We start from the raw sequence: 12,579 nt of genomic DNA on the forward strand, positions 1-12,579 counted from the left end.
TGCCGCCTTACAATGCCAGAGACCAGGGCTCGATCCTGACCTCGGGTGCTGTCTGTACGGAGTTTGTATGTTCTCCCCGTGACCTGTGTGGGTTTTCTCCGGGAGCTCCGGTTTCCACCCACACTCCAAAGACGTACAGATTTGTAGGTCAATTGGCTTGGTAAAATTATACTTTTTCCCTAGTGTGTGTAGGATAGTGTTAGTGTGTGGGGATCGCTGGTTGGTGCGGACTCGGTGGGCTGAAGGGCCTGTTTCCGCGCTGTATCTATAAACTAAACTAAACACTGTAGCTGCAGACTTCACCACAGGGGTTCTTCAGACTTCCTCCACCATGAGTTCACCATGAGTTTGTTTGGCAATCTCATCATCAGTGTTGTATGACATTCAATGCATCTCATTTAACGCAGCACTTACAGCCGCCACAGCTATCTAATGTCAGAGCTTGTGGTTATAAGGTAGTGACATCCCTGCTACCCCAGCGTTGGACTATGGTCAACTTCAACGCAGGAGACCTAATGTCAAGTTAGTCAGTTGCAGTACCATTGCTGAAACCATCCCACAATCAACGTTTGTGGCAATGTTATCAATGTTGAGGAAGGGAGAGGACAACAACCTCTCTCACTATGTCAGCATAATGAAGGAGCCAGTTATTGACTTCATGAAGCGTGGTGGAGTACATGCGCAAGTCAGCATCAATGGTGCAGAAGTGGAAATAGCTGGGAACTTGACATTAATGTCAAGTTCCTTGACATTAATATTACCAATGATCTGTCGTAGACCAACTATATAGAAACATTAGCCAAGAAGGCAGACCACCTCTAATTCCTTCGGGACTGAGGAAATTCAGCATGTCTCCAATGCCGCTTACAAACGTCTATGGATGCACCACAGAAAGCATACTGTTGGGTTGCATCACACCTTGGTTTGGGAACAGCTCTGCCCAAGAACGCAAGAAGTTGCAGAGAGTTCTTGAAGAATTTTTCTTCGAACACAAGAAAGGCGTAATAAAATTACAAAAAAGGCACGGAAATGGCATTTATTGACCAAAAAAGGCATAAAAGCATGTATTTCCACCACCAAAATATGGGTAAAAATGATAATATACGGGTATACGACATTAAATGACCAAAGTTGCATGGTTGCACATAATTACCAGCATTTTTTTCAAATTATCTGGTTTTAAACTATGCCGTCTGTCAGACAGAATATGCTTCAGTTGTGAAAAACTTCTTTCTACCTCAGCTGAGGTCACTGGTGCATACCCGAAACAAGCTACAGACTCTATATTCATGTCAATATCTTGTGCATTACAACTACCTTTGAGAACTTTAGCTATGTTTTGTATTTCTTCAAGATCTTTGTTAGCTAAAATCACTCTCACATTTTCCTTGTATGTCTTTACTGACTTCACCAGGAACTTTACGAATATCGTCAGTTACTTTGTTGAAAACCTGCAAGTTATTCACTAATGTTTCGCCACGTTTCTCAAGGGAAGTGATAGCTCGTGGGAAGTTTGCAAAATTGGAAGTAATAAACACAAGATCACGGTGGAGGGACTTTTTTTGCATGACTTCACTGACGATCCTGACTGCAGCAGATTCTTCTTCAAAACAGTTGACGATTTCATTTATCGTTTCAAAATTTGCAGCATAGTAGAGTACAGCAGAGAGCTGTGTACCTCACCTAGTCAAAATGGGCTGAGGAGGTAGCGGAATCTCGGGTGCCATTTCCTTCAACAACTGCACAACGTGATAGTGCTTTGAGAAAGATTTTCTTGACATTGGAAACTAGGTGATCGACATTTGGAAACGTGCTACGTATATGCTTGGCAATTCTATGAAATCCTTGAGCTAAGCATGTCAAATGCAACATTTTGGGGAATAAAACTTTGTCACAAACAGTAGAACATTCTCCTGTTTTATACCTTCAGGCCAAAGTACAGTAAGTGAAGATGTAAACAACTGAGCAATAGTTGAACTGTTTGACTTCGCCAATACTTCCGATGTCAACAAATACTCCTTTGATGGTTGACCTGCTCCAGTGTACTGACGACCACATTGGCAGCATATCTCCCCACAGCATTGGTTGTCTCGTCTATTGAGATTCATATTTTGTTGCATGCAACTTCATCTCTAATTTTCTGCACAACAACGTTGAAGTTGCTGTCAACATGATTTTTCCACAATGATGACTCGCTTGGTATATGTTCCTCTGTGTATTTCTCTAAAAGACCTCTGAGAGATTTGTTTTCCAATTTCCACAGTGGAATTCCAGCATCTATGAATGCCTTGCACAGATCACTCGAAAACTCAGATTTGCGACTGGATCCAGCAGTAAATGTAGTGATGAGACAAGCTTGGGTTTTTCGCTTAGGTAGTCTACACCCCAGCGGAATCAACATTGACTTCTCTAATTTTAGGTAGCCCTTGTCTTCTCCCTCCTCCCCATTCCCTCCCCAGCTCTCCTTCTAGACCTACTGTTTCCGCCTCTTCCATTATTTTTCCCGCCCCTCCATATCAGTCTGAAGAAGGGTCTCGACCCGAAACGTCGCCTATTCCTTCCCTCTGTAGATGCTGCCTCACCCGCTGAGTTACTCCAGCATTTTTGGTCGACCTTCGATTTTTCGAGCATCTGCAGTTCTTTCTTAAATAGATCTTGGAGAAAGCTGAACCAACGGGCAGCGGCACGAACGAATGAACGATCGACGGTGGCACCCCCGGTTTTGCCCCGGTGATTGAAGTTTTCTTGTAAGTTGTACTATGTTAACACGTTAATAATAACATTAATATTAACGTGTTAACATTGAAAATGTCATTGTAATCACGGTACAACTAGAGAAAATAGCACAACATTTTAACAAAATGGCAAAAAGAGGCTGATTTAGTAGCAATGTTACAAAATTTTGAGATTTTAAAAATCAAGTCTGTAATTTATCCCATCAGATAAAGCATAAAAATAAGTTTAATTTGACACCTAATTCACTTTCATATCTCAAGTATTTAAAAAGTTATGGCCATTTTCATACTGGGAAATGAGCATCTTGTTCCCTATTGATTTTCTATGGACATAACAAAAAAGTTGTGATCGTGAACAGTCAAAAGCCCATAACTTTCTTAAAAATTAAGAGAACTGAATGAAATTTTCAGTTATCATAGATTGAAGCATTCTGAAACAAATATAAAATAATCTTACTTGGATGACCTGAAATTAAAGCATATAATTAGTTAGTTACCTAATTGTAGCTAATTTCAGACTTCAATTACTAGATCTAAACATCTATCCATTTCTTAATAAATGATTAACATTTTTAAATAGCCTAAATGTCCAAATAATATTCACAAATAATTCACAATAAAACATGATTTTTAAATCTCATTTACATTAATTTATAGGCCAAATGGAAGGAATTCAGTGTTCAATTACTGTAAATAAATGCCCATTTAAATCAGCTTTCCAGTGGGTCCCTGTGGAACGCGCTGGTTTAGAACGTTCACATTGCGGTAGATTTGTGCCCCAAATGCCCAGAAAAATACTGCGCGATATAATTTGCCCAAATTGAGCTACTCGCAATATTAAATTTTGTATAACGGGATCTTTAGAAGCCCTTTTTAATGTAAAAATATACAGCCCACCTTCTGCTATCTGCTTTATGAGACCCTGCGGTTGCTGGCGATCGCGGGTTTAGAGATTGATTTTTAAACTACTATAACTATTATTCAAGGCCTTTAAACCTAATAATAGCTTTTGCGACGGGGTCTTCCAGCGATTTTTCGTTAATAATTAACTAGGCTGAACATCTTCGATTTGAACAGCCTAGAGAAAATCGCGTTTTAAACCCGCCCCCTCTAAACGGCGCCAAAATCGCGCACACCCTCAGCGGCAGATTTTCAAAGACGCTTCAGGTAGGCTTTGTAACATACCTAGATTTAGGCACTCGATCGTGAAAAAGGCATTATCCTGGTGAAATCATCAAAAAAGGCACATGGCATTTATGGCAAAACACTAGGAATATCTACCCACTGCAAGGTCTTGCTAAAACCTATATGGGTGACGTTGAATAAGATTCAGGAAGAGATAATTATGGGAGGAATCATTTGTATTAAAGTTCGTATGCCTGCCTATCCATAGATCTTTGGTAAGTCAGTATTGTATCCGTTTCTATAGCTTCCTCGCAGCTCACTCCAGATACGGACTACCCTCGGAGTGAAAAGGTTGCCCCTGAGGTCCCTCTTAAATCAATCTATCCCCTCTCACCTCTAGCCTGTGCCCTCTAGTTTTAGAATATTCCACCCTTGGAAAAATACTGAGTGTTCACTTTACCCATTCCCCTCGTGATCTTGTACACCTCAATAAGGTCACCTCAGCCCCCTGGATTCCCCCCCCCCCCCCCCCCCCCCAAAATGTCCCAGCCTATCCAATCTCTCCCTGTAACTCAAGCCCGGTCAACAACCTTCTGTGCATTGAATGCATAGTTCTCTTGACCGATAGAGACGTGTCACGAATCCTAACACTGTAAATAAATTCAGCAATGTAATGATGCAATTGGTATTTGGCGGAAGAAATAGAATTTACAACTAAAATCTAAATGAAAAGGTTTACATTTCCATGGCATATCTTCGATACCTTCTGATAGTGCATTAGTGAGAGTTGTTGAGTACTGTATTAGCAAAAGTGCAGAAAGCTGTTTGAGGCCAAGTTAATTGCAGTGTGCGTAGTTGTCAGGGTGTAGCATAGTCCTGTCAGATAACAAGTGTTGGTTTAATAGCCCTTCATTATCACTGACAGCTGTGAGGGATTGCCAGTGCCAATGCTCTGTGCAAACAGCACGGTGTGAATTAAAGAGCAGTCCGTCAGGCTTTTGTCTCCTGCTGATCTGAGTGCATCACAAAAGACGGGAATGTGAGTTAGTGACACAATATATGCAAGGGCAGTCATGTTCATGAAATCCAATCAGTGTGTTTATGATTGGAAGCCACGCAATATTGGAATCCAACCCATTAGATTTGACATTATCACTATATCATCCGGTTACAAACAAGCAGAAGCGAGGAGATGATGGTTTAATAGGTCACTATACTTCAGTCCATTCCCCCGTAGCTTTGGGTTAAGAGTTCAATCCCAGCTGATGAAATCACAGACAACTCTCAAGAAGTATGTACTTGTCTGTTGCATCATCTGTGTATAAATCAAAGGTCCTCACACATTTATGAGCACAAAATGAGTATGAGAATGTCATATTTCTGAGAACTGATGTTTAATTTAATTCAGTTGGAAGAACATACTGTAACATAATAAATAGGGACAAAAGGCTCTTCAAACCTGGAGATACTCAGCAGGACAGGCAGCATCTCTGGAGAGAAGGAATGGGTGACGAAGGAATGGGGACATCTCTATCCAGAGATGGTGCCTGACCCACCAAGTTACTCCAGCATTTTGTATCTATCTTTAGTGTAAACCAACATCTGCAGTTCCTTCCGACACAGCACTTCAAACCTGTCTGATTCACCTCTACCCCATTGCGGACATTGGACGTTGTCTCTGGAACTGATGCGCTACAATGCTGAGAACTATATTCTGCACTCTGTATCTTCCCCTTTGCTCTACCTATTGTACTTGAGGTTGACTTCAATGTATTTATGTATAGTATCTGATCTGTTTGGATAGCATGCAAAACAATGATTTTCACTGTACCTCAGTACACGTGACAATAGTAAACCTAAACATACGTCAGAACATAGTGGAGATTAATTTAACTTGACATCTCGTTCAGCCAACACATAACTTGCAGTCATAGTGGGCTGGAGGGCCTGTTCCTTTGCTGTACTGTTCTATATTGGCAGCATGCAACACAAAGCTTTTCACTGTACCTTGGTACACTTGACAATAATAAACCTAAACCTAGTTGAGATAATACTAAATCTGATCGTCGGCCTCAACTACTCCTCCCTGTCCATTCCCCATTGCCACTAATATTCTCTCACTGAAAACTTCTGTCTCAGCTTTGAATTTATTGAATGAGAGCGATGGAGAATTGTGGGAATATTTTGGTGATCTTTTTTTAAAATTACCAGCATATTCAATGTGTTAATCCTGCTTAAAGAAGTAACTTCTCTTTTGAGAAGCAAGGAGAGTGAGAATTACATTTCATGTTTTTCTTCACTCCTTACAATGATTTGTACGACAGTGATTGCGACTTCTACTGAAGTGTGAGGAGCTCATCCTCCCTTTGACAGGTCTTGTTTTTGGTCCACAGCCCCCTCCTCACCTGGCAAACCAGGTGGAGGAGACGGTTTAGTCGCCGACTATCCGACCATGGAGCAGGTAGCACGGGATGACATGGTACCCATGCTTAAAGGTGCAAGCAATTGTGTAAGAACATCATGTGTAACGTTCAGAAAGGTGTAGTGGCCCGACTAATCTGTCCTTACTACAGAGTCATAGAATAATACAGCACGGACACAGGCCGTCCGGTCCCACTTGCCCATGCTGACCAAGATGCCCCGTCTACACCAGTCCCACGTATGGCCCATATCCCATCATCCTCTGGTTGCCCCTTAAATCTTTCCGCTCTCACCTCAAACCTATGTCCTCTGGTTCATGATTCTCCGACCCTGGGTAAAATACTCTGTGCATTCACACATCTATCCCACTCAGATGTGATATACCTCAAAAGATCAGCCCTAGTTCCACTGTTTGCATCCTTGTATCGCTGTCGTTATCACATCTTTCCCAACCAACAATGGACCATTGTGGGCTCCACCCGTCCTGAGGTTATGTGTTTTCACCTATATCACCTATTTTCTCCAAAGATGCGGCCTGACCTGCTGAATTACTCTGTTTAGGAAGGAACTGCAGATGCTGGAAAAGGTAGATAAAAATGCTGGAGTAACTCGGCGGGTTAGGCAGCATCTATGGAGCGAAGACATAGGCGACGTTTCGGGTCGAGACCCTTCTTCAGACTTTATGCTGAATTACTCTAGCATTTTGTGTCTATAGAACAGTACAGCACAGGTACAGGCCTTTCAGGCCCACAATGTCTGCACCGATCATGATGCCAAGACCGACTCTTATCTACCTGCAGATAATCCATATCCCTCCGTTCCCTGTATATCCATGTGCTTGTCCAAATGTTTCTTAAATGCCACTGAAGTATCCACATCAATCCCCTGCATCAGGTTCCAGGTACACACGACCCTCTCTGTAACAAAAAAACTTGCCCCACTCATCTCCTTTAAACTTTGTCCCTTTCATCTTAAAGCTCTGCCCTCTAGTGTTTGATATACATCTACACAATTGCCATTAGAAGAAGAGAGGAGGATATGAAGAAAATAGAGATTTAAGAATTGAAGGCTTCTCTCAGTGAAAATTCAATTTTGTACGTGATATTTTGGACAAATTATTAAGAGTGTTTAGTATGTACTGACACTAAAACAATTAAATTCCTACTTGCTGTAGCCAAACAGGCCCATCAACAAAATAACATACAGATAAATATATAAGTAACAATAGCAGAATAAATAAATAATCATGATATACTAGGTAAACATAATAGTGCAAACTGAAGTCCGTAGTGCAACCAAAGACACAGTCCACAGAAGATCATAGTTGCTGAGTGTTGTGCAGTGTTCAAGAACCTGAAGGTTGTTGGGAAGAAGCTGTTCTTGAACCTGGAGGTCACGGTTTTCAGGCTCCTGATGGAAGATTCGCTTCTTCCTGATGGTGGCAGCGAAATGAGAGCATAGCCAGGGTGGTGTGGGTCTTTGATGATGCTGGCTGCCTTTTTGAGGCAGCGCCTCCTGTAGATCCCTTCGATGGTGGGGAGGTCAGTACCTGTGATGGACCTTCGATGGTGGGGAGGTCAGTACCTGTGATGGACCGGGCAGTGTCCACCACTCTCTGTAGCCTCCTTTGTTCCTGGGCGTTTGAGTTACTGAACCAGGCCGTGATGCAACCAGTCAGTGTGCTCTCTACCGTACACTTGGAGAAGTTCAATCGAGTATTTGTCGACATGCCGAATCTGCTCAATCGATGTTTTGTATAGGAGAATTAATGGTGATGCGCTGATTGTTGCTGCCACCTTTTGGAATCTTTATGCCCATACATGTTATAAATCAACACTCAAGCCAAAGCAGACTGATATTCTGCTGTACACAATGCTGGCTATTCCCAGTGCTCTACAGTCGTTTACAGTCAGACACTCACTCAGTCAGACAGTATAGGACGTTGGTGAGACCGCAATTAGAATATTGTGTTCAGTTCTGGGCACTATGTTATAGGAAATATATTGTCAAGCTTGAAAAGGTTCAGAAACGATTTACGAGGACTAGAGGGTGTGAGCTATAGGGAGAGATTGAGTAGGCTGGGTCTCTATTCCATGGAGCGCAGGAGGATGAGGGGAGTTCTTGTAGAGGTATACAAAATCATGAGAGGAATCGATCGGGTAGATGCACTCTTTTACCCATAGTAGGGGAATCGAGGACCAGAGGACATAGGTTCAAGGTGAAGGGGAAAAGATTTAATTGGAATCCGAGGGGTAACTTTTTCACACAGGTATGGAACAAACTGCCAGAGGAGGTAGTTGAGGTTGGGACTATCCCATCGTTTAAGAAACAGTTGGACAGGTACATGGATAGGACAGGTTTGGAGGGATATGGACCAAGCGCATGCAGGTGGGACTAGTGTAGCTGGGACATTGTTGGCCGGTGTGGGCGAGTTGGGCCGAAGGGCCTGTTTCCACACTGTATCACTCTATGACTCGGTAATGGCTGCCTTCAGTATTCATATTCTGTCAATATTGAAAATAGATAAACTATCCATCGTATTTACCGTTTGCTGCCATAATTTCCACGTTATTGTTCTTTGTTTTAATTAATCCTTCAAAATATATTTAGATCTTCTCACAAGAGCCATATGTCTTTCTCCTCTCACCTTATACCTATGCCCTATAGTTGTTGATTCCACAACCCTGGGTTAAGAACTCTGCATTTACCCTTTCTATTCCCTTCAAGATTTTATACACCTCTATAAGATCTCTCCTCAGAGAACTGCGCTCCAAGGAATAAAGTGCAAGCCTGCTCAACCTCTCCCTGTTGCTCAGGCCCTCGAGTCTAGGTAAACTGTTGTTTATTTGTGTGGCAATTGTGCTGAAGGCTTGATATTATATAGAAACAGAAACAGAAAATAGATGCAGGCCATTCGGCCCTTCGGGCCAGCACCGCCATTCATTGTGATCATGGCTGATCATCCACAATCAGTAAACCGTGCCTGCCTTCTCCCCATACTCCTTGATTCCGCTAGTCCCAAGAGCTCTATCTAAAGTTTAGTTCAGCTTTGTTTAGAGATACAGTGTGGAAACAGGCCCTTTGGCCCACCGAGTCTGCACCGACCAACAATCACAGGCACACATTTGAGATAATTTTCAGAAACCAAATAACCTACAAACCTCCACGCATTTGGAGTGGGGGAGGAAACCAGAACACCCTGGAGAAAACCACTCCGTCGCAGGGAGAATGAGCAAACTCTACATGCGGCACCCATAGTCAGGATCGAACCCGGGTTTCTGGCTCTGTGAAGCAGAGGCTCTACCGCTGCGCCACCGTGTCGCCCCCACACAGTATGCCTAATCTCTAGGAAATCAGAGATCGTGTCGTCTGATTGGGCTTTTAATTTTAATTTGCAGTCAGCGTTTGGAGATCCGGTCTGAGGTGGTGGATGCTTTCTTGTCCAAGTTTCAACTAAATGCAGATGAGCTGAACATTCTTCGAGGCCCAAGAGAGGGTCCCATTACAGAGGTAACCTAGATGCCATAAGCATCCTGATATTTAGCAGAAGCACTACATGTACACTACACAACACCTACAGGTCAGGGGGAGTTCCCACTGCCACGGGTACCATGTAATCCCGTGCTACCTGCTCCATGGTCGGATAGTCGGTGACTAAACCGTCTCCCCCACCTGGTTTGCCAGACGAGGAAGGGGCTGTGGACCCCCAGCAGGACCAAAAACAAGACCTGCCAAAGGGCGGACAAGCTTCTAGCGAGCCAACGGCCATTCACACTTCAGTAGTAGTTGCGATCACTGTCGTACATAGCATTGTAAGGAACGATGATAAAGCACACACACCAAAACCCTGTACCTCCAACGGCGGAAGTCTGCAGGAACTGGAGGGCAGAGATGTGTGGTGCGTCCGTCACCGTTCCAGTCGGAAACCAGCACCGCTGCGTCGCTAATGTTTTCAACGATGATGAGTGAATGAATGAATGACGACACGTACAAAATTGTGCTACGTTTATTTTTATATTTTAGAACTTCTTCAAAGCACTGGGAAAAGTGAAGCTAATACACAACGATGTGAAGGTTCTGTTACGAACAAACCAACAAACTGCAGGGTAAGGGGTATTCTTCACCGTTCCTCCACGGGAATCTTGAATTGCCAAATGACTTGGTGCAGTTGCACGACATTGCATCTGAACTGGGAACCTTTGAGAGATGTAAATCTGGCAAGTGATTGGTGGATACAGGTGAAGGCATGATTAGCAGAAGGGTGAAGTGAAGGGGCTGTCCCACTGCGGCGACCTAATTGGCGAGTTTAGAAGATTTGCCCTCGACCCATACTCGCAACATGGTCGACACGAGGTCCTAGGAGGTCTTTGTAACTCTCCTTCATGCTCGAGAGTAGTCCCCGCGTACTCGAGGCCTCAGCTAGGTCGCGGCGTATTTTTCAATGAAAAATGCCCGCGAGTAAAAAAAGGTCGGCATGGAAAAAATCGATAGTTTTTTTACTCGTAGGTTTAGTCGAAGTAGGTCGGCATGTTATTCGTAGGTAATCGAGGGTAGTTGAAGGTAATCAAAGGTAATCGTAGATAGTCTTCAACATAGTCGAAGGGAGGTCGAAGGAGATCGAAGGAGATCGAAGGAGGTCGTCTTCGCTCTCCACTATTCGGTGTCCAATTTTACCGAAGCTAGTCGAAGCTAGTCTTCATCGTAGTCAAAGGAGGTCGAAGGAGGTCTTCTACATAGTCGAAGGAGGTCTTCAACATGACACTTTTTCAAACTCTCCTAAACTCTTCTAAACTCGCCAATTAGGTCGCCGCAGTGGGACAGCCCTTGAAGTGACAAAGGGGTGTCAGATAAGGCGAGAAGAGGAGGAGTGGAATGTAAAGCTGGAGGGCGGGATGTGGGTGGAAGATGACGGAGGGGAGATGACGGTGGGCAGAATACATTCTCTGGTTCATGAACAGAAAGTTTTAATAACATTAACCACTTTCCCACTAAACAATCAAACACCACAGATGAATTTTCAATAAGGATATTCAAGGTCTTTCACCTCTGAATAATGCAATATGAGAAATTTCTGACAATATTGAAGTTTTATTCTTTGAATTTCACAATTTGTCCATTTTAGTCATCGTGAAAATTGTCGAGTGCTTTACGTGTACCAAGGTAGTGAAAAGTTTTGTTTAGCATGCTATCCAATCAGAACAGATATTATCATATATGAACCAAATTCAAGTACGATAGGTAGTGCCTAGAGGGAGATACAGAGTGCCCATCATTCATATAAAATTCTTAAGTGATTGGACAGGCTAGATGCAGGAAAAATGTTCCGGATGTTGGGAGTCACAGTTTAGGGGTAGGCCATTTAGGACTGAGATGAGGAAAAACGTTATCACACAGAGAGTTGTGAATCTGTGGAATTCTTTGCCTCAGAAGGCAGTGAAGGTCAATTCATTGGATGTTTTCAAGAAAGAGTTAGATATAGCTCTTAGGATTGTAATATAGCTGTTAGATATAGCTCTTAGGGCTAACGGAATCAAGGGATATGGGAAAAAGCAGGAATGGGGTAGTGATTTTGGATGACCAGCCATGATCATATTGAATGGCGGTGCTGGCTCAAATATAATTTAATCAATTATTAACAATAATATTTAGTACAAAATAACTCAAAACAAAATCAACACCACCATAATATAATACAAACAAATATATTAAATAAACTACTATACAACTATATTACAATCCTTATTGAGGGTGACTTCCACCCCACACGGTGCCCAGTGGTCCCTGAAATCCCCAGGGCGCCCGTGGATAGCGCGTTGTCCCTCTCAAGTACCACCCGGGCGCGGACGTAACCCTGGAAAAGGGGCAGGCAGTCGGTTTGGATAAAGCCCTCTTCTGCCTGGCGCCGTGACCCGCGGATGTCCAGACTGGCCAGGCCCAGGAGCAACCCAACCAGGACATGTTCGGCCCTACCCTCTCTCCTACACACAGGGTGTCCAAAGATGAGGATGGGGGCTGTGAAGTTCAACCAGGAGCAGCCCCATTAGATATTGGAATAGGGGCTGCAACCTCACACACTCCATATACATGTGGAACACAGACACTTCCAGCCATGTGGATCCCTTCGATGGTGGGGAGGTCAGTACCTGTGATGGACCTTCGATGGTGGGGAGGTCAGTACCTGTGATGACCCTTCGATGGTGGGGAGGTCAGTACCTGTGATGACCCTTCAATGGTGGGGAGGTCAGTACCTGTGATGGACCTTCGATGGTGGGGAGGTCAGTACCTGTGATGGACCTTC

The 12,579-nt window shown here is 43.4% G+C and overlaps 1 protein-coding gene across 2 annotated transcripts in view; it reads left to right on the forward strand.

Moving 5' to 3' along the window:
- cog6 (component of oligomeric golgi complex 6) overlaps positions 1-12,579 on the forward strand; it is a 79,495-nt gene that overhangs the window by 33,894 nt on the left and 33,022 nt on the right. For both annotated transcript variants that reach the window (XM_033022248.1, XM_033022249.1), the window contains 2 exons: positions 9,680-9,791; positions 10,305-10,387. In XM_033022248.1, the coding sequence (XP_032878139.1) occupies positions 9,680-9,791; positions 10,305-10,387 (195 nt within the window). The remainder of the gene's footprint in view (positions 1-9,679; positions 9,792-10,304; positions 10,388-12,579) is intronic.

This window comes from Amblyraja radiata, chromosome 6, assembly GCF_010909765.2.
Source record: "Amblyraja radiata isolate CabotCenter1 chromosome 6, sAmbRad1.1.pri, whole genome shotgun sequence".
Taxonomy (NCBI): domain Eukaryota; kingdom Metazoa; phylum Chordata; class Chondrichthyes; order Rajiformes; family Rajidae; genus Amblyraja; species Amblyraja radiata.